This window comes from Cibotium barometz, chromosome 21, assembly GCF_041138505.1.
Source record: "Cibotium barometz isolate CiBa-2024 chromosome 21, ASM4113850v1, whole genome shotgun sequence".
Taxonomy (NCBI): domain Eukaryota; kingdom Viridiplantae; phylum Streptophyta; class Polypodiopsida; order Cyatheales; family Cibotiaceae; genus Cibotium; species Cibotium barometz.
Window position 1 is genome coordinate 15,015,400 of NC_141066.1, and position 23,352 is coordinate 15,038,751.

The 23,352-nt window shown below is 41.0% G+C and overlaps 1 protein-coding gene and 1 pseudogene across 1 annotated transcript; both read right to left on the reverse strand.

Annotated features, from left to right (window-relative positions):
* Positions 1 to 516: 516 nt before the first annotated feature.
* LOC147626889 (caffeic acid 3-O-methyltransferase pseudogene) lies at positions 517 to 1,329 on the reverse strand (annotated as a pseudogene).
* Positions 1,330 to 1,883: 554 nt separating this feature from the next.
* LOC147626890 (caffeic acid 3-O-methyltransferase-like) lies at positions 1,884 to 3,765 on the reverse strand. The gene is made up of 3 exons (XM_086815434.1): positions 2,877 to 3,765; positions 2,571 to 2,635; positions 1,884 to 2,287 (listed from the first exon to the last, which is right to left on the reverse strand). The coding sequence occupies exons 1-3, from the start codon at positions 3,616 to 3,618 to the stop codon at positions 1,988 to 1,990; spliced, it is 1,107 nt and encodes a 368-aa protein (XP_086671560.1). The 5' UTR covers positions 3,619 to 3,765; the 3' UTR covers positions 1,884 to 1,987.
* Positions 3,766 to 23,352: the final 19,587 nt, after the last annotated feature.

The following is a 23,352-nucleotide window of genomic DNA, read 5'->3' on the forward strand; positions in this document are numbered from 1 at the left end:
AGGTCTCTCTGGGACCAAACGGGGGCCCTGAGCCCACTCTCCACTGCGACTGGTATCACAGCATCCAGCACTACAACTTTCACTTCGCATGCACTCTGTAGAAGTTCTCCAAAATTTTCACACACTCCAATTGTGCAAAACCCACTATTTCCCAATTAAAAAAGAGCGAAAATCATCAATACTTATAATTGGATTTAAAAATTCTCTTCACTAATAAATGCGGACATTACCTAATCCTGAGTTGATTTAGTATTTTAACGTAATCTCCATGAATATAGCGGACATATACCCTAAATTGATTAAGTGTTTAACTTGGACTATAATTATACGTCGTTAACGTGAATTAAAAAACCTTTATGAAAATAGGATCAGCTTGGGGGACGCTCGCCCTTTGAGAAGAGATTTAACTAATGGATTAGTGGATTGAATTTTATCGTTTGAATTACTGTAACGGCTATACTCCTCCAACCACCTGCTTGAAATATTAATGAATATTGAAATGAAGCACCAAAGGGACTAGACTTTAATTAGAGAGGCTTACCCAGGATACTCCGGTGCAGCTTCGATCACATGAGGCTGGTCGAAATTGATGCCTTTCATGTGAGGGTGCTTAGAGATAATCATATTTAAGCAAGACCCCAATCCTCCACCCACATCAACGAGGCTACTTACACCATCAAAGCCACTATAGGTTTGAAGCAATGAATGGATGAGAAGCTTTGTGTGCTGGCCATTGCAAGGTTGAAGAGGTTGCCGAATCTAACATCGTCTTGGCCGTAGAGGAAAGCATCTTTGCCATGCGCCTTTGTGAAAGGCTCTGCACCATCCAGAACTGCCTCATCCAAGTAATGCCATGTCTCGATGAACACCCTGTCTTGGTCCAGGAGCACCATTGGAACTAGGGATGCCCCATCTTCTTCCACTAAATACTTGCTTACTGAGTTGAGCCCATACTTCCTTACAGCAGCCAGCTTCCCATCAGTGCTTGCTTCCAGAGATGATGTGGGAACAAGCCAGCACCCTTAGGATCCGGTCTAGTGAAATTGAAGCCGTTGGAATGGAGGCCGGGAAGACATTCATGCGAGACAGCATTTGGGCTGCCTATAGTTCGTGTGATTCTCCAAAATGCTTGGCTAGTATCTCCATCACATTCAGATTGATTGCAGCTTTTATGGCCATGGGCAAGGAACACAATGAGCCCAGCGCAATGACTCGTAACCATGCTGGGTCTTCAACGCCCCCAAGAGGCTTTTGAGCCACATAATTCTGGCCCTCTGTGTGAGAGAGAGAGAGAGTGTGAAAGAGAGTTGTGTGTAGAAAGAAGCCACATAATTATCGCCCATTGTGTGTATGTGAGAGAGAGTGTGTAAGAGAGTTGTGTGTAGAGAGAGTGAGAGAGAGTTAAAGTGGCAGAGTGAGAGAGAGAGAGAGAGAGAGAGAGAGCAGTTGCCCAAAACTGAGAGAGAGTGCTTTGAGCTTTATTGTGACGTATTACACCATTTCTTATGAGGTCATGCTGAGTGCATGCAAAACGTTATACCTACTTCTTTGTGTTGTTGTTGATGTTGGTGGAGAGTCACTTCATAGCCCAACCATCACAAGAAGGTAACCATGTAGAATGCCTTTCTTTGACATGTTGTCGGTTAGATAGGTTGATGCACTCAATCATGCCTCAATGGTCAGAACAAAAGCTTTGTTGAGCGTTAGGTCTAGGTTGAGCTTTCATGATGGCATGTGTTTCCAAACGCCACTTTGCACAACTTTACAAGTCAAATTCCAATAAAACCTGTTCATTATTTTGACTTCTCATTTTCAAGCACAATTATAGAGTTGCTAAACTCATAATACTTAAAAAAACTTTTATTAATATTAATCGTGTTTTAAGAATCTTGGGTGTTTTAAGAATCTTGAGCACTATAAACTGTGTTGTGTTATGTGAGCACTATGTGGATGGGGAGAGACAAAGGTGGATTGTGGAGATGACTGGCTACGCTTTATAGATTTCCACAACGCTACATTCATTTAGCTTGCATATGACTTGGATGTGTGCAAAACCGGCAGCTTTTGAGAGATCTCGGAGCTCCTCTTGGGTGCGCTCTCTGCCTCCTGGGTTGTAGGCGAACATGAGGAGGTCTATCTGGTACCCAACGCGGGCCCTGAGCCCACTCTCCACAGCGGCTGGTATCACAGCATCCAGCACTATCACTTTCCCTTCGCGCGGAAGCGCTCTGTAGCAGTTCTCCAAAATTCTCACACACTGCTCATCACTCCAATCGTGCAAAATCCACTATTTCCCCTCATTTAAAAAAAAGAGAAACAAACATCAATACTTATATCTGGAATTAAAAATTCTCTTCACTAATAAATGCAAACATTACCGAATCCTGAGTTGACTTAGTATTAAGAATTAAAAATTCTCTTCACTAATAAATGCAAACATCACCTAGTCCTGAGTTGACTTAGTATTTAACGTAATTTCCATGAATATAGCGGACATGTACCCTAAATTGATGAAGTATTTAACTTGGACTATTAACGTAATTCTACGTTGTTAACGTGAATGAAAAAACCTTCATGAAAATAGCATCAGCTTGGGGAATGCTCACGAACATGTCTCCTCCTACGTGCTCCACGCCTGTTTAGAAGAGATTTAACTCATAGATTATTGGATTAAATTATCTTGTGATGAAGGATTAGCCAAAAAAAGAAGAAGAAGAAGAATGATATACCGCGTTAATGATACATTTATCGTTTGAATTACTGCAAGGGTTATCAGATTTGATACTCCTCCAACTACCAGCTTGAAGCGTAGCAGAATATTAATGAATATTGAAATGAAGCACCAAAGGGACTAGACTTTAATTAGAGAGGCTTACCAGGATACTCCGGTGCAGCTTCGATCACATGAGGCTGGTCGAAATTGATGCCTTTGATGTGAGGGTGCTTAGAGATAATCATGTTTAAGCAAGACCCAAATCCTCCACCCACATCAACGAGGCTACTTACACCATCAAAGCCAGTATAGGTTTGAAGCAATGAATGGGTGAGAAGCTTTGTGTGGTTGGCCATCGCGAGGTTGAAGAGCTTGTCGAATCTCACATCGTCTTGGCCGTAGAGGAAAGCATCTTTGCCATGCGCCTTTGTGAAAGGCTCTCCACCATCCACAACTGCCTCATCCAAGTAATGCCATGTCTCCATGAACACCTTGTCTTGGTTCATGAGCACCATTGGAGCTAGGGATGCCCCATCTTCCTCCACTAAATACCTGCTCACTGAGTTGAGCCCATACTTCCTTACAGCAGCCAGCTTCCCATCAGTGCTTGCTTCTAGAGATGAGGTGAGAACTCCGTGGCAAGCCAGCACCCTGAGGATGCGGTCGAGTGAAATTGAAGCCCTTGGATTGGAGGCCGGGAAGACATTCATGCGAGACAGTATTTGGGCTGCTGATAGTTCGTGTGATTCTCCAGAATGCTTGGCTAGTATCTCCATCACATTTAGATTTATTGCAGCTTTTATGGCCATGGGCAAGGAACACAATGAGCCAAGCTCAATGACTCGTAGCCATGCTGGGTCTTCGACGCCCCCAAGAGGCTTTTGAGCCACATAATTCTCGCCCATTGTGTGTGCGTGTGTGTGTGTGTGAGAGAGAGAGAGTGAGACTGTGAGTAGAGAGTTTGAGAGAGAGAGAGAGGAGAGAGCACACTTGCCCAAAAGTGAGAGAATGCTTCTTGTCCCTAACTTTTCACAGAGTGCTCGTTTTGTATGACGCTACCTACTGCTTTGTGGTGTTGTTAGTGGAGAGTCACTCCTCCATAGCCCACCAACCATCACAAGAAGTGAGATGTTGTCGGTTAGATAGGTTGATGCCATGCCCACCAACTTCAATGGTGAGAACAAAAGCTTCGTTGAGCATTAGGTCCAATTTGAACTTTCATGATGGCATGTGTTTCCAAACGCCACTTTGCACAACTTTTTTTTTTTCTCGGACTCCATTTTGAAGCGCACTTATATAATGGAGTTGTTAAACTCATACACTTAAAAAGCATTTATTAGTATTAATCGTGTTTTAAGAATCTTAGATGACAACAAATTATAATCACGACTTTTCTGTTCCACCACCTTTTTTACGTCTGTATTCTCTAAAGTTCTAGGCCTTCTAAGAAAACACACTACCTTGAACCTTTTTCTAATCAACATCTTTTACCTTGGCCATGACGTTCCCATTGCCCAACCATCCATCCATCAACACCCGCTTGCTTCAATGACTCCATTATTCATTACTTTCTGAAAATTACCATTAGTACGATGATGGTACCATCAAGATACCATGGAAATATTATCTTTTTTAACACATAATTAACTTTGATTATGTTGAGTTTTTTAAATTCCTTTTTTGCAAGGAGGTCCTTTTCTTCTTGGCATTATAGACCACGCACAATGTGTGTGTGTGGTTGCTCCACCCCCCCCACACACACACATATTGTACAAGGTAACCTTGTGGTTGTTCCACCCCCCCCCCACACACACACATATTGTACAAGGTAACCTTCTCCTCCCAAAGTGGCCAGCTAGGGGAGAAGAGTGTCCTTCCCCCTTTTTTCATGTTTCTTGATTCTCGCTCCCCTCTATGGAGCTCAATTTGTACATAGCCATTATGGTTGTTTTGTTCGATAACTAATATAAGGATCTCCTTCTCGAAAAAAGGAGGAGATTCTTTTCTTTAATCTCAACCTTTATGGGGTGAGAGGAGGGGGGTCGAATCTCAAATTTCATTTAATATCACTAACTATGTAGCCTACATATCTCATAGAAGTACCACCTTCATCCTTTAAGCTTCAAAAATAGAATGATATAAACCATGCCTTGTGGATCACTCATACTTTTTAAGAAATGTTTATCTGCAAATACAAACCTTCTATTATGAAAATATAAAATAATTTATGGTTTTCTTCATAGTGGTTTCAAGATTTACAATTGGATTTTTTGAATGTTTCCCCACGTTCAAGACATCTAGTACTCAAATTTAAAGATGTTTTTCAAGTTTTAAAGATCAAGATAAACAATATTTAGGTTTTATTCCATACATCTTTGCACTTTGCAAGGTGAACAAGACAAAGTTAATTTTCTTTTAAGTAGTAAATTTGAAATAAAGAATATCTATCTAAAGGCTACTACTTTTGAATGATATGAATCACATCATATCATTGTGTACATGATCACTTACTAGATTATATATCTAAAGGCTACTCCTATAGAATGATATGAATCACATTGAATGTGTACAACACTTACTAGATTATATATCTAAAGGCTACTACTATATCGAATGATATGAATCATATTGATTGTGTAGCACTTACTAGATTATATGTCCTTTAAAGTTCTTTAGATGAAAAATATTGTATGAGTGAGCATCATCTCGTGAACCTTGGTGGTGTTCATAAACACCGTAACTTTCACATTCTCCAAACTTGTTTTTTTGTGAGCATATTCATTTCAAAATCTCCAAAGCTACACACAGACTCCCATACTTATTTAAGTGAGCTGCCATTATCTCATGAACCTTAGTGGTATTCATAAACACCATTTAAAAACCTCCAAAGCACAATTGATAACCATGACTTTGAAGCACATTGTACCGAATCCTAAACTTCATTGAGTAAGGAAAAATGTGAGAAATCTATAGAAGGATTTAAACAATTTATTATTACAAAATAGCCATATGTAAGTGCAAGAGATATACCCACAAATACAAGGTTTGTAGTTGATGCAAAGTCATGTGGTATTTACAAACATTTAATATGCATCTCCAAAGCTTAATACTAAGAGAGGATTCATTATAAAAAGATACCTTTACATGCTACATGGATTACACATTGCAAAGACACAAAAGAAGATTTATATTAAAAATGCAACATTGCATTGATACATAATTACCAACTTCACATGTTTAGGGTACAAAATAACTCGAGGGTGTCACTCATAAATATGTAAGTGTAGCACGTGGGTTTAACAGAAGGGGTTTTTAAAATCCATTTTTAATACATTTTTTTTAACATACAGAAGGGTACCATTTAAAGGGGATATGTTGCATGACGAGTGAAGATCAATGCAAGGATGCAACAAAAAGATACTTAGGGCTCTTGTAAAGAGTTCCAAGTTGTAGATGAGTGTGGGAGTGGGCTTGACAATAATCCCACATAGGAACTTTTGGGAGTTTTAGAGTTTTTGTATAAAAAGTGGCTCATTTGAGAGCTTATGAACACATTGGGCAAACTCATGTTTGAGCTCTCTTGAGACTAGCTCTCCCTCTTTTCCCATAGAGGTGCAAGCTCTCCTCTCTCCCCATCTACATTGTTGTAAGTTCTATTCTTTTGTTAATTCAACGCAATGAGTTGATATTTGTCTCTCTTCTCATGTCAATTCTCTAGTGTGCATGTTTCTTATTGATAGCTTCAAGATTTGTGTGCATGCTAGGGAAATGAGTATTTGAGAATGAAGAATGCTTTGATCTTGTGTATGCAATAGCTAAGCTTTCTTCTTGTTTGGATGCATGGATGAGTGGAATGTGGAGATGAGTGAGCAATAGCAAGATTGAGCTTGTGTGTGTGTTAAGTCTATGTCAATAGTAGTAGTATTCCTAGCATTCTCTCCATCAAATGGATAAGCTTTTGTGCATCGGTACGGGTTGAATCCCTAGCTCCGAAAGGGATGCAAATCCCATTGGATTGAGCTAAGTGTGGATCATACTACTCTTGCTACAAGTGAGAGAGTTTTCCATCTCTCCATTGGCGCCGCTGCCGGGGAGAAGACTCAAATCCGGTTGAGAGTGTGTGGAAACCACCACTATTTCCTCTTTTGGTTGCAAAACCATTGAGTGATTAGGTTAAGTTCGGGTGTGCGATTTCGGTGTGAGTGGATAAGGTTAGGATAAGAAAAAAACCATTGAGCGGTTGAGGTTTCTCCCGCATTGTTTTTTATGTTTTATTGCTTTTATTTCTTTTCAAGTACCGTTCATTATGCTTACATTCATTGTTTTTTTTTTGCCATTTCATGCTTTCATGCTTTTCGCTAACATGTGATTAGTAAAAAAATTAAAAAAAAAGAAAAGAGGTGCGTTGCTAAGCTCTTCCATAGCTTATGCAAACTCCATAGGCTCCCAAGTGAGAAGGGAGAAAGGATGAGAGGAGAGAGAGAAACAGAAGGGAGAAAGGAAGAGAGGAGAGTTTGAAATTTTGTTATATATATATATATATATATATATATAAACACACAAAACTGTTGGCGGCCTGGTTCAAAGACGGCGTAGTAGACGGCGTTGTAGATGGCGTTGTAGATGGCGTTGAAGATGGCAGTGTGAAGGCGGCCAAGCACCAGCAGTTGAAGGCAAAGGTGGCATGGCTGGTTTGAGAAGCAAAGGCGTGGAAGGACCTACGTGGAGTGAGTGGCTGTTGCTTGCAGCAGTGGAGGGTTAGCCGCAAGCACCTGCAGTTGAAGGCGTGTGGGAGGCGGCCGGCAGAAGCCGACCGAGTGGAAAAAGCAGAGCAAGACAAGAAGAGGCGGAGGCTGTAGCGTCGAAGAGGTGGGGGCAGGCGTTGCAGGGCTCGGCTGGCTGTAGGTGCAAGTAAGCGACGGCTGGCAGAAGCAAGACGAGAGGAAGGCGTAGCAGTCGAAGCAGTTGACGTGGCCGTGGAAGGAGGCCGCGTGCGGTGACGTCGGCTGCAGGGGTGGTGGCCGTGTGGAGTGGAGGTGGCGGTCGCGAGGCCGTTGGCTGTAAGCACCAGCAGTTGAAGGCGAAGGTGGCCAAAGAGGTGGTTGCGCAGCAGCATAGGTGGGCCACAAGTAGGCAACCTGCGTGGAGAAGCAAACGAAGGCGCCTGCTGAGAGAGCGAAAAAAAGGCAGCTGCGAAGTGGGCGCATTGAAGAAGGCAAGCAAAACAGGCTGTAGCAAACGTGGGTGCGCCCGCGAGGAATCCGGAACGGCGCGAGGTGATAAGGTTAGTGATATTTTTATTTTTTATATTTTTTATATTTTTTTTTGTTAATTTCTTTGTTAATTGAAAAAAATAAAAATAAAAATAAAAATAAACCATAAAATAATAATTTTTTTTAAAAAAAAGAAAAAAAAGAGAAAAATAAAAATTAAAAAAAAAGAGAGAGAAGAAAAGAAAATAACAGAAATAGAAATAGAAAAAAACTCTGTAAATTATGTATTTTTTAGGAATCCAAATTCTTTGCGTATTCAGTAATTTTTCATTTTTTAAATTTCTGTAAAATTTTGCATAATTAGAGTAATTTGCATTGTTTTAAATTTTTGTAATTTTGTGCATAATTAGTATTTTTTGAGCGTAATTCATATTTTTATGTAATTAGGAAAAAAAGAAAAAAAAAGAAGAGTAAAAAAAAATCATTAAAAAAAATAAAAAAAAGGATAGATAGTTACACACATACTCATTTTAGTTGCATTTAGTGGTTAGGTAGGGTAAAAAAATATATATATATATATACATATATATATATATATATATATATATATATATATATATAACAAAAACAAAAACAAAAACAAAACAAAACAAAAAAAGAAAAACATTAAAAAAACACATAAAAAACCAAAAAAATTTGACCTTATGCACTTGCGATCGGGACGTCTTATAGACTCTGCCATAGGGCCTAGGGCACCTTCTAGAGTACCTACGCAGGAAAGCGAGACCCAATTGGTAGGAAATTTGGCAGATATTGCTAAAACCCTTTCTGAATCCCAATCCGATACCCTTTCCTCCAGAACAACTAGCTCATTATCCATGGACAATCTAGGGCCGTCAAATAGTCATCCCTTAGCCCCAAATAGAACACCCACAAGATCTTTTAATCCATTTGAAGCCGACACTATGGGGTTAACACTCAATGTGAGACTCCAATATGTCTACACGAATGCTCAAGGAGCTGCGATCTTTAGGGATCCACAACAATGGTATCTTGTTAAGATCGCAGACATTTTCTCAGAACTTGATAGAGCACCTCTAGTCAATGACCAGGGTAACATGTACATGGGTGGAGATGGTGTTCGCTACGAAGTCACCTACCATCCAGAGAATGTAGACAAATTAGGGGAGCTCTCTAAAAACGAGTTCTTAGACTTATCAAAGCTTTCCAGAGCAAGGGAGTCTAGAGATGACTAGCTCATTGAGCCGGACATGCCTGGACCCTCCAATGCCCAGTCCTCAAAGCCATCCATAGATGATTTACTTCTTGTAGATCTAAATTTGGAAAGGGATAGGAAAGGCAAGAGCAAAATGGATCAGGGGGCTGAGAACCAATGGGAGTTTGTACGACAAATTCCAGTGACAAAGGTCTTACAGGATGACCCACTTCAAGAGGTCTATAAGGACTCTTTAGAGGGATATTATGCCACAACTAGATTGCCTGAGCTAGATCTTCCTCTAGCATTTGTAGTGGTAGTTGAGGAGCTTGCAGGACACATGAACGGAATCGTTGATAAATGGGCCAATGAATACCGAACCTTAGATTGGAAGGAGATTCGGGAGCTCACGTGGAAAGGACAACCATTATTCATGGAAGTGTTCTCAACAAATACAGCTAAACCAGGAGAGACAGCCTTTCTTGGAGAAACTGTGGCTCCTCCCCTACGAGAGTTCACTAGAGAGGCACCCTCAACATCAAAGTGGACCACTGCTAGTAGCCCAACTCTAGCACCAAGATATTGTCCTACACCAAAAGTGCGACCACAGGTCACACCACAACAACATTTCTCTTACTATGACAATCGGAGGGTAGGGGAGCCAACTCGGCCTCCCATAAATGCACCTCCTGAAATGCGGGTGACAAGATCTTTGGAGGGGTTTGGTGAGGTTGGTAATAGGGGGCCCACACCAATTTGGGATGCATGTGGACCATCTTACCAAAGAGAGGAACAATTCCCACTGAGAGTGAGAGGCCGTAGGCCCTATGATGAGTATTCAAGACAAGTAAGGCCATCAACTCTTCAGAAACTGGTAAAGAAGTATGAAGGGTCGGGAGATCCATATGACCATGTAGCAGCATTTAGGCAAGCAGTTCGAGCTGACAAGCATACTCAAATTGAAGGATTTGGGCTCACTCTTGAGGGAAAGGCCCTTGCTTGGTTTCAGGCACTAGAGGCTTCAGACAAATCTTCTTTATACGAGTTTTGGAAGAGAGATTCATTGCTGCTTTTTCTTTGATGGGGATTCAACATGACACAGTAGCAAACATCTACTCTTTCAAGCAAGGCGAGATTGAGAGTGTTAGAGACTGTGTAAATAGAATGAAGCAGTACATTAATCGTTGCCCAGAAGATGAGAAGCCCGCCCAAAGTCGATTAATTTCTCTCTTCTTAAAAAAGGACTCAAAAATTCAACACTGCATACACATCTCTATGCAAAGAAGCATACAAATTTCAATGAATGTTGCCATGATGCTATGGATTTCACCGATAACTTCAAATTCCAAGATGGTACTGGCCCTGAGGTGAAACCTAGAGATCAGTGGGGTGATGACCAAAGTTCAGGGTTTAGCGCACTAGTAAATCCAGACCAGATAGCTAACCTAGTACTAAGGAGATTGGGACAAACCTATCGCCCACCCATGCAGCCACAACAACAGCAGCAGCGAATGAGGAGTGTACTACCTACAGGTCCTCATCTTTGTAGAGCATGTGGCGGTAACCATAAAACTGAAGAATGTAATACCTTTTCTCCTCTAGTCACAAACCAACCCACAAAGAAGTGGTGCCAGGCCTGTGCTTGGAACTTTACCCATACCACACAGGAATGTACTCGCATTGCAAGAATGAGACAGGAGCGTGAGCATCAAAGGGGTGGAGTGGCTCCACAAATGCAACAACAATATACTAATTTTGAATGTAAGCCACCGATGGCACAAGAGCAAGCATGACCTGTTCTTGGTGCTCAACCTCCTACTCCTGGGACTGCTCCTGTGAGGGTTGACTACGACAATTCAAATATGTGTAGAGAATTGGTAAACCCAGGCTATGTGGAGGAGGAATATGCATCATATTCATCCAAGGAAAATCCCTTTGAAAGTCCCGCATATCAAAGCCAGGCACTAGAGACTCAACCAGGGGAACACAACTCTTTGATGTTGCTAGGCGGCTACCAACCTAGGACTCCAGGCCCCTTAGGTCAATGGCAGCAAAGGAAAGTAGAAGCCAAACTAATGGGCCCCTGTTATGAGTGTGGAGAACCCCATTGGTCTCGTGATTGTCCACATCGCTCAAGGCAAACAGCTCGATCCAATACATCAGTACCATAGTTTCCACCAATTGAAAGATATTGTCTAGGGTGTTGTGTAGAACACTTCCCAAAGGATTGTCTGCTGAAACCACATGAGGAAGGCACCTCTCAACCAAAGGTCTCACTCAACCTTGTAGGGGAAGTTCCATCACCACCTTCATCTGAGAATGAGGATGTCGTGCCACTTAGAGTCATGACTAGATCACAGACACGAAATGTCGAAATATAGACTGATGAGACACCTCGAACTAGGGATGCAAAGGCAAATCTAGTGGACAAGACCCTACAGTCCAATAGAAAAAAAACCACTAGGAGGAAAAAGAACCGTAACAAGCGAACTAAAAGTACATCCACTAGTTCTCAAGAAGCCTCTAAACAAAACATGAGGGATCAAACTTTTACATCCCAAGAAGTGTATGAGGAGCATCAACCTCAACCTGGGCCTAGTGCTAAACAAGATGAGACTAGTACGACTGAGGATAGTTCTGGGGGTTTTGTTTTTGTGGATAAGGTGAATGAGACTCTAGATGCCATCATTGATGCTCATAGAAGTCGCATTGCAGCTTTATCTGAGCTACCCAAGAAGCTTCAAGAATACCCAAACCCTCGTGAGGAGAAGATCAATCTAGCTGTACATCAGCAACTCATTAGGGAAGCTCAGTCAATACTTGAGGGACCACCACCACCTATTCCTCGGGGCCCAACCTCTCTTGAGCCAACATTAGAAACCATACCAGAAGTGTCATCAAGTCGGGAAATGAGAAGTGAGCTCATCTCACAAGCTCATAGCGAGAGGTCTGCACCAATTGACACCCCATTGAAAGAAGGTATTCTGCCACCATCTAGCCTTGTCTTCCCATGCAATGATGAAGTTATTGATGCTAATGAGGACATGGCAAATGAGATGTGGGCAGCAGTTCACGAGAAAGTTAATGAGAACATGTCCTCTATTAGTTCACCTCCATTCTCTGAGGTGGATTTTACCAGGGGCACAGAAAACAATTCTAGACGCCTAAGCATCCAGGAGGAAGTTCAAACAATTGTTTCTCCTAGAAGTAAGCATACAATGAAAACCTTACCATCATATTTGGGAGAATATGAGAACTGTTCTCAAACCTTGAGGATACCCTCCATGCATAAAAGGTTGACAAAGGAGATGGATATGGGTATTGTGCAAGCTATTTTGTCAGCACCAGTGGCCTGTACCTTACCTTTGATTGATTTGATGAAGCTTCGACATGAGTTGTGGAATGATATTGCCACATCTTTGTCAGAGCAGGTATTGCTACAAAAGAGTCACCATGAGTGTACTATACACCCTGAGACAAAGCATGTTTTGCCAGTTCCTATCAACAAAGTAGGAAAATTTTGTGAGAACGATCAAGGAATTGCTACCCTCCCATTAGAAGTGCGAAAAGTAGCTTCAACTGCAATACTTGATAGTGGTGCAGGGGTGGGCATTGTGACAAGGTCCATTTGGGAAAAGTGGGGCAAACCAGCTATTAGGAGTACTAGGATGCGCTTGCAGCTAGCAAATGGAATCTTAGAACATCCCCTCGGGCTGCTTGAGAACATATTGGTCACCACATGTGGGATTGAATATGAGCACACCTTTGCAGTAGTGGATTTTGGAAAACATCCAAACTATGAAGTGATATTGGGTAGACCATTCATGCGACAATTTCAAATGATTCAAGATTGGGGATACAATTATTTATACCTCCGACATGATTCTGTCATCACAAGAGTCAACCTAAGGAATCACTCATATCGTGATGTAACAAGGTCTCCAATAGATGAGTTTGATTCTGCTTCATTTGAGGGCTCAAGAGTTACATTGTCAGACGGGCGAGAAGATCTGTGGATGTGTGGAGCCTCATGTAGGGATTTTAACACTGAGAGACTTAAGGGTAATCGAAGTGTATCAGATGAGGCATACATTCCACAACCCTTCCTTGAGCATTTAATTGATCCACTAGAATGGAGTCATGTCCTTGCAACATTATCGACATGTGCTTTACCTAAGCCAATTCGATTTTGTGACTCAGATGGATATGACATTATTCCTATACGAATGGTACAACCACGTGACCTTCTAGATGATTTGTACTATAGGGATGCATCCACAGCAGCTCTGCAGGTAGAGGAAGTCTCAGTGGAGGATTTAACACTCGAATCTGCTAATGATGCTGATAAGGAAGATGAATGGGACTCTGATTTTGATAATAATGTGATAATCCCTGAGGAAGAGTTAGGAAAAGCACGCCTACTCTTGAGAGGAAGGGAGGTTCAAGTAGAGATCCCTCGAAGCCGACCTAAACGTAAATACTATAAGAGCCATAAGAGAATCCGTAAACAAGATGAGAGGGAACGACGTGAGAGACTACAAAAAGAAAAGGAGGAGTCTAAGAGTGAACACTCTCAACCACCACCTCACTTCTCAAGAAAGAACGGATATCTATACTATGTCCAAGCACAAGATAGTATCAAAGACCAAGTAAAACGATCAGATGGATTCCAAGCAGGAGAAAAGCTAAAAACTGTTAGCAAAAATCGTAAAAAAACAAAGAAACAAAAACCAAAACTCAAGTCTAAAACCGATTCAAAAGAGAGTGTCAGAAGTGCAAAGATAACGGTTGAACAAAAAAATCCGATGCAAGATGGCAAAGGAGAGCTCAAAACTGCATGGTCTTCAATGAGTGAAGACTCAAGTGGACAAGAACAAGGTCTCAATGTTCCCCCCAACTTCACACAGTACACTCTTCAAGATCGGAAGATTGTTCTTCAACAACCCATGCGACAAAAGCCAAGCATGCCAGGGGTTTCATATGATGGTCCAGAAGATGCAAAAAAGATTGATATTGCTAAGCCAGGCAAAGAGCCTCGCTATGTGTGGATTGCCACAGACTTGTCCTTAGATGAGGAGAAGTTATTAATTCAAACAATAAAGGAGTATCGCGATGTTTTTGCTTGGAGTTATAAAGACCTCAAAGGAGTTGATCCAAGCATATGTCAGCATACAATTCCATTACGAGAGGATGCAAAGCCCTCCAAGCAACGTCCTTATACTTACAATGAGAATTTTGCACGGAAGATAAAGGAAGAAATAGACAAGCTCTTAGAGGTGGAATTTATCTATGAGATTGAACACACTGAATGGGTCTCCCCTATTGTAGGGGTGCCCAAGAAAAATGGAAAACTTCGAGTATGTGTAAACCTCAAAAAGGTAAATGCAGCTATTGTGCGTGATCATTACCCACTTCCAATCACGGATCATGTTTTGGAACGAGTTGCAGGGAAAAAGGCATATAGTTTCTTGGATGGATTCTCCGGTTACAATCAAGTGTCAATTGATCCAAAGGATCAACATAAGACAGCCTTTGCTACTGAAGATGGCATCTTTGCCTATCGTGTTATGCCATTTGGTCTAACAACCAGCAACCTTTCAGCGGGTTAATGAGTCATGTATTCAAGGAGTACCTTAGGCAATTTCTTGAGATCTTCATGGATGATTTATGTGTTCACTCACAAGAGTGTGATGATCATATAGAACACCTCAGACTTGTGTTTTAAAAGTGTCAACTTTATCGTATATGCTTGAATCCTGACAAGTGCAAATTCATGGTAAGACAAGGGAAAATCTTGGGCCATATTGTTTCTCGCAATGGGATTTCAACAGATATGGATAAAATTGATGTCATTGTCTCATTACCTCGGCCTATCAACCCTAAAGGGGTACAAACATTCATGGGACATTGTGGCTATTATCGTCGATTCATCTACATGTACGCTGTCCTAGCCAGACCATTATATGCCCTTCTTGTAAAGTTTAATTGGACTGATGAGTGTGAGGAATCCTTTGAAAAGTTGAAGCAAGCATTAGTGACTGCACCCATCTTACGGGCACCAAATTGGAACCAAATCTTTCATGTCCATATTGATGCTTCAAACTTTGCAATTGGATGTATTTTGGCTCAATCGGGAGAACATAATAAGGATTTCCCAATCTCATATGCTAGTGTACAGTTGAACAATGCTGAGAAGAATTATACCACAACAGAAAGAGAAGGTCTGTCCATGATAAATGGAGTGAAAAAGTTTCACAATTACCTTTTGGCAAACAAATTCATATTTTTTGTGGACCATCAAGCATTGCTATATTTGGTGAATAAGCCTTGTGCAACTAGAAGGATTGTGAGGTGGTTTATCATCCTTCTTGAGTTTGATTTTGAAGTGGCAGTTCGAAAAGGAACAACTCATCTTAGGGCAGATCATTTGTCTCGAATCACCTCTAGCGAAGCTCCTGTGGGTGTGGATGATGATATGTTAGATTCAACACTTTTCCTTGTAGAGACAGCTCCTAAATGGTCTGAACCCATCTTAGAAATTTTGACAAGTGGGCAGATACAACTAGTGGGTCCTAATGTGGACCTATGGCGACCATTCAAGTTAATCTCAGGGAGATTATATCGTCAGGGTAATGATGGAGTGTTGCGACTTATACCTAACCCTGATCAATATGAGGAGATCTTGGAATGGACACATGCGGGTATCGGTGGAATCCATGCATCAGCTACTACTTGTGTGCGACGTATATCTCAGGATGGGCAATGGTGGCCTACCATGCATGCGGATGCTGAAAAATTTGTTCGTAACTGTGCTTCATGTCAAATTCAACAGCCAATTCATAATGTCACATTATTCCAAATTTCAACTACACCAAGTTGGAGTAAGTATATTGTGGACTATCTTCAGCATGGTCAGACTGATCAAAAAATTCCTAAACATCGAAAGCGTGCTATTAAAGTTGAAGCGGCAAACTATATGCTGATAGAGAGCCAACTCTATAAGAGGGGGAAGGATGGCAACTTACGCATGTGTGTATGTGAAGCTGACTACTTGAAAATCTTGACTCATGCACATGCAGGTGTTGAGGGTGGACACTTTTCGGGCAATACCACAGCTAAGTTGATTAGGTGGTCTGGGCTTTGGTGGCCAACCTTACAAATGGATGCCGAAGAATATGTGAAACATTGTGAAGATTGTCAAAGGACCAAACCTCCCATCACAAAGGACAACATGCCATTGCGGGGCCTATGTTAAGCACACGTGCTTTTGCAAAATGGGGTATTGATTTTGTCGGTCCCATTAAACCTCCAGCTCGTCACACGCATGCATAATATATTATAGTCGCAACTGACTATTTGACCAAATGGGTAGAGGCAAAGGCTACAGTCAAAAATGATGCCAGAACCACAGCCAAGTTCTTGTATGAGTACATGTTTACACGCTATGGCTTACCTATTGAAATCGTTAGTGATCAAGGTGTGCACTTTGTGAATGAGGTCATAGAGTTTTTGCTTCAAGAATTTATGGTAATTCACAAGCGTTTGGCACCCTATCATCCCCAGACCAATGGACAAGCTGAGAGTACTAACAAGATTCTCTGCACAGCACTCACAAAGATTGTTGAGGGACATAGGATTGATTGGGAGCAAAAGTTGCACTCAGTTCTTTGGGCATATAGGACAGCCTATAAAACATCTGTGGGCACAACCCCATTTGAGCTTGCGTTTGGGCTAGATGCAATTCTTCCCATTGAATTTCTTGTACCTACTCTACGAGTTGCTAAACAATTGGATTGGACTGGTCATGAGATTTCACAACGCATTGATGAATTGGAAAAGCTTGATGAGACCCGCTTATTGGCGGTAATGGGGATGTATGCCGAGAAGAGGAGACAGAAGCAATGGTATGATAGAAATGTAACAACTGGCCGATTCAAAAAAGGAGACCTTGTGCTCTTGTACACACTTAAGAAGCATAAGTGAAAGCTCAAGAAACGTAGTCTAGGACCGTTTGTGATTAATGAGCTTACTGTAAGTGGTGCAGTGCGTTTAGAGACACTAGAAGGTGAGCAAATGCCTAACTTCATTAATGGAAGTCGTCTCAAGAAATACAATGAACCATTAACTGAAGCCATGCTTCAACAGATGCATGCTGCACAAACACGGAAAGAAGCACTTGACCTACTTAAACGTCAGGCTCAAGAAGAGGCTAAAGCTAGAGTTGCAAAAGCTAAGGAGTGTCGCAAAGCTTCTATGTTGGCCTTACAGTTGGCTACTGATGAACCATACGTCGATCCTTTCAATATTCAAGTGTGCCTTCATCTTCATGAGACTACCTACTTTGTCTCTGCCTTAATTGACTCTGGTGCAGATTATAATGTTCTCTCGTTTGACACATGGATAGCCTTGGGACAACCAACACTTGTGCACATTCCTATTGACTTACGAAGCTTCTCAGGTGAAGATAACTCTAAGAGGGAAAATGTGTCATTATGATGTCCATTCAGGATCACCAGATGTCAGTGCCCTTTTATGTGGCAAGTAAGTCCAAGGCAGTGGTAGAGGTTGTTCTCGGTTGATCATGGTTAAGTGCTACCAATTGTTCATTAGATTGGAAGAATAGACAATACAAGTTGCAAATTGATTCTGATTGCATCTTGGGATCTGCTACTCCACGAGCTTTATCATGTCAAAAGGGTGGTGTTTCTACCCTACACAACCCACTTTCAAAATCTGCTCTTGAAGCTCCAACACAAATGATGTGGATAATTGATGAGTACTCAAGTGAGGGCCATGGCTGGCATGTTCCAACTACTTTAGTCACTGCTCAAAGAAGGCCAGGCAAGAAGGAATTATCAATTTGGCTACCCAAAGATGCGTACAAACTGGTACCATCTAGCCTAGTTGCTAAGCCTCCTAAAAAGCACATCTTTTCCAAGCCTAGTTGCTAAGCCTCCTAAAAAGCACATCTTTTCCAAGCCTAAACCTCAGATTGTTACTCGTTGGGTCCCCAAGCATGTTCTTAAAGCACAAGGCTATTATGAGGGTGCAACAGCACTTTGGCTTCCCAAATGCCATGGTTTGCTAGGGGTAAAAGAGTGTATCAGAAAGATTCCAAAAGCCACCCTTGGTTTTCCATATCAGTGGGTGCAAAAGAAATCAACACAACCTCTTCAAGATAGGATAGGTGGCTGCGATAACACCTACAAATCTACTTGTGTTGATCTTCCTAAAACATGTATTGAAACACCAGTTGTCCCAATTACTCCTTGTTACACAATTCCACCATCAACTTGTGTACCTAAGACAAGTCCAACTTCAAATGAGTCTCCTTTGAGCATAGATTCTAGCACTTCAATGCCTAAATCCTCTTATCTTGCTCAAATTCCTCGACAATTGCTAAAATTCCCACCTCTTAAGAAGGACATACCCAAAACCAAAGATAAGGCATTAACACTACAATTGAAGCTCTTTGGTAGATCAGTGTTTGCATAATATGGTTCCTTATGCCTTTAGAGGATTGCGTTCTTTTTGAGATAATCTTGTCTACAATGTTTTTGATTGGGATTTTAATGATGGATATGAGTGTTTCTAAATTAAATTGTTCTATGTCCAGATAACTCCTAATGGATATTTGGCGAGATACATGTCCACCATGCATTGACCCTAATAGTACTCGACCTGATCATCGCGGGGGTTATAGTGCTCCTCCTTTTCAAACTCATTCTAGGTACTTCTATGCTCCCTTAGGTGAAAATTGCTGTGGGCATCACTTTGTCACATTATTCTATCAATAGCATCACCCATTTCCACATTGTCAAGAGTGTGCACGACTTGTATTAGGAGAAGCTTCACACATTTGTTAGATATGCCGCTCTTACTTTAGACGATATGGCACGGGCTTAATGAAACAAATTGTGGGAATTACACCCCAACGCCATAATCTTCTTAATGTGAGAATACCAGAGAGAGGACCAAATCAACGTAGATTACCTGAGGAGGTTCAAGCACAACAATGGAGGGATACAAGCTTAAATGACTTGCAACCACCGCTCTTGCAAGCCCTCCTTCCCCAAGCCTCAACATGTCAATATTGGATCAATATGAGTAGCAGTTCCAAAATCGAAATTGTCTGCTGAACCTTCCCATAGAACCAATGCCATATTTTAGCGAGGAAGCACTCCTTCCTCTACCACCTTCTCCAGAGGCCGGTTTTTGTGAAGGGTTATCCCTGCATCCTGAAGAAATTGATACCATCTTTCTAGCAGATGTGGACACGGATCCACCACCAGCGCAAGGGTAAGCTCAGTAACTCCATAATAAGATCAACAAGCCAGGGCACTTTTCTCCCACTGGGTTTTTTCCCTCGGCTATATTCGGTGATTGGCACCAATAACAAATTTTATTCCTTTCTTTTCTTTTCTTGTTTATTAATAAACATTTTGCAGAGATCTCAGCTAAACAAGAGCATCAAACACGCCCCAATAGTCCACCTACCGTGCACACAAATTAGGAAGGGGGAAGACATGCAATGCCTACAAGAAGCAAAAAGAAGCAATCAGCATCAGCAATGAATCAATGCAAACACACAACATCAACGAGCCCTACAACAGGTGTATTCAAATCATAATCTTTTGTTCTTTATGTGCTTTTATCTTTTGGATATATGATTTGCATGTTCACACACAGTTGGTTGGTTTAAGTTTTAGATTAGTTGTTAAAATGTGGTGAGTGATTTCTAGATTCTTAGAGGACTTAGTAGAAGATATTTCTATTTAAAGACAGTGTAGGATATATACCAATGGAGTATACCAAGTTCTTATGCTCTCAAGGTACATTAGTTATCCCTAGTGGTAGCTACCTCTTAGGTATGAGCTAGGTGTTAGGATTAATAAAAAAATTTACGAAAATATACCATAAATAAATATATAAAGTGAATCGAGACATGACATGTCTACAGCCATGTGGAATGCTTGGTAGGACCTGGGGTTGTCTTAGCACCTTGGGGCCGATGCCTTGGTTTCCATGGGGTGAACACTGACATCTAAAAACTTCAAAAAAAAACCTTCAAGGAATCTATCGCCTTGATAGATGTTGGTAGGACTCTGGGGTACATTATGGGCCCTCGAGACCGATGCCCTCATCTTCATGGGGTACTCCTTATGTCATAAAAGAAAGAAAAGGGTCTGTCGCCCTTGAGATACTTAGCGGCCTTTATATTCTCTTGGCGGGGGTCTCTTGGCCATTGCTTGGGTCTCATTGGGATGGAACCTTAATCTTTATCATCCTCTACACACACATCAAAAAGTTTAAAAAAAAAACAAAAAAAAAACAAAAAGAGGTCCAATCACCTTTGCTCATAATTAGGAGAAGGTTTGCCACTTAGGAATAACTTAAATACTTGTAGGACATTGAGACTGTGGTCATAACCGGCGGTGTACAAGCACACTTACCTTTGCATAGCACTATCTACCACTTAGTCTCACTTTGACTATCTACCACGTAGTCTCACTTTGACTAGTCTCACTTTGACTAGTATTTACTCACCTATTTTAGTACTCTTTAAAACTCTAATCAGCCTTTCACTTGTATGCTCATGTGTGAAATTGTCATTGCTGTTTTTTTTTCTTTTCTTTTTTTTTCTTTTTTTCAATAAAAGGCTTTACTTGTATCCATTGTTTTTTGCAGCTCTTGCTTCTACCGCCCTCGAGGACGTGTGCAAAATAGGAAGGGGGGAGTGTTGCATGACGAGTGAAGAGATCAATGCAAGGATGCAACAAAAAGATACTTAGAGCTCTTGTAAAGAGTTCCAAGTTGTAGATGAGTGTGGGAGTGGGCTTGACAATAATCCCACATGGGAACTTTTGGGAGTTTTAGAGTTTTTGTATAAAAAGTGGCTCATTTGAGAGCTTATGAACACATTGGGCAAACTCATGTTTGAGCTCTCTTGAGACTAGCTCTCCCTCTTTTCCCATAGAGGTGCAAGCTCTTCTCTCTCCCCATCTACATTGTTGTAAGTTCTATTCTTTTGTTAATTCAACGCAATGAGTTGATATTTGTCTCTCTTCTCATGTCAATTCTCTAGTGTGCATGTTTCTTATTGATAGCTTCAAGATTTGTGTGCATGCTAGGGAAATGAGTATTTGAGAATGAAGAATGCTTTGATCTTGTGTATGCAATAGCTAAGCTTTCTTCTTGTTTGGATGCATGGATGAGTGGAATGTGGAGATGAGTGAGCAATAGCAAGATTGAGCTTGTGTGTGTGTTAAGTCCATGTCAATAGTAGTAGTATTCCTAGCATTCTCTCCATCAAATGGATAAGCTTTTGTGCACCAGTACGGGTTGAATCCCTAGCTCCGAAAGGGATGCAAATCCCATTGGATTGAGCTAAGTGTGGATCATACTACTCTTGCTACTACAAGTGAGAGTTTTCCGTCTCTCCAGGATATTTACAGATTGAATAGAAAAAGGGTGTGTTTTATTTACAAAAAATTTACAAATAAGGAGTTTTTAAATTAGGCCTTGAACGCACGTGATATAGAAGCTTACATATGGTGAACCCCCTGAGCAAAATAAGAGCATATCCTATGAACAAAGCAGAGATGGGTTGGCAAATCTTTCTTTGATAGAAGGTAGAGTCTATAGGAAACTTTGGCGAATGTTTAAAAAATTTCAGGATATATGCTCACTTTTAGTGTAAATTTGGCATTTTTCCTCTAAGATTTACCCAAAAATGCTAACTTGGGCTAGCATATAAAAAAAGTCACCATGGTTTTGGGTTCAAAGTAGCCTAGGACTTTTGGAAGACCCTTGAAAATTAGCCTTTGGGCTAAATTTTGCCCCTAATTTTTTCCTTGCACATATTTCACTAAAAAATCATTCTAGAGGAATTCTCATTTAGTCCCCTTGGGAGAATAGCACGAGTGCCATTCTCCATAACCCCACGGGGAGAATGGTGCCATCAAAGCTCTAGTCCCTTTGAGGAGCCATTCTTCTCATGGGGTTATGTGATAACTATACAATTGGTAAGAAAGTAGTGATTTCAATTAGTAATGAATGTATAATGAAGTAGAATGTCTTTAATCAAACTCATAGTCTGCAAATAGCTCCTCTCCTACACATATATCATCTATGGTTTCAACACATATGTGCCCATATTCTACAATGTCTACATTCTTTATAGAGATAGACCAAGGTGGTAACTAAGGGGAAAATATAAAACAAACATTTGGCTTTGCATTTGTATTTCTACTACTATTCATAAACCCTACCACATTGCAATATCAAACTTCACCCCAATAATGTACACCATATCCTTCACGAGACCTTAGGGTCCTCTTGGATGGGATACTTCTTTATCCTGGGGTGGGCTCTAAACAATTCTTTCCAATATTTGTGTGAGAGGCTTATCACCTCCATAATGCAAAATAGTTTTGATATAATAAGCCTAGGCTAGCATCTATAATGGTTGACTCTTGCACCTCAAAAATTGCACTTTCGATCTAAAAAACTTGCTTGGTTGGGATTGGACGATTTGATGTTCCAAGTGAATCACATTTTGATACATATCTACTCAAGCATGATTTGAAAGTAGATCTGCACCCATCCTTTTAAAGAAATATTTTGCATACCTCAATGTTGCTATAAACCACCAAATGTTGTCCTTTAATTACACATAAAAATAATGTGTGTCACAAAAAACCCTTCAAAAAATGGCTTAAAAGATTTGAATGTATGGCGCCACTCTTAGATCACTTCATAGAGCTTGAAAACAAACAAGTCTGCAAGCTCGGCAAAAGGGGATATTGGCCAACCCTTCCTCTCATGGTTGGCATGTTTTGTCTTTCACATTTCTGAAAGAACCGAGGAAGGTGAGGTTAAGCTCCCCCAATTACACCTTGGGGGGATTGCCAAAGAGAAGGGTGATCAAGACAGCGTAGCTACTCTACCGATCCTAGTGAATAAGTTCTCGTCCAAAAGGACTTCCCGGACTCGGGTGCACTGGGGTTGGCCGAGAACCCACGCCGCTTTAAGGTCAGTGCTAGGCTGGTAGGGCAATTGGAGAGGAAGATGACTCTACCCCCATTCCAGAAATAGAAATCGAAAGTTTATGTCCTCTTTCTCTTTTTGCATGACATCAAAAAATTGTGTGGGATTCACATGGATGAGTGCCTTAGCATGCGCAAAGTGAAATGTGAATTCTCTAGAGA

Bases quoted from the DNA above. Each gene is read 5' to 3' on its own strand.
- LOC147626890 (XM_086815434.1), bottom strand. From the start codon at position 3,618: ATGGGCGAGAATTATGTGGCTCAAAAGCCTCTTGGGGGCGTCGAAGAC. The intron at 2,636-2,876 runs GTAAGCCTCTCT...TCTTCTAAACAG, and splicing joins AGCTGCACCGGAGTATCCTG to GCGTGGAGCACGTAGGAGGA. The intron at 2,288-2,570 runs GTTTTTTCATTC...GAGGGGAAATAG, and splicing joins CTGATGCTATTTTCATGAAG to TGGATTTTGCACGATTGGAG.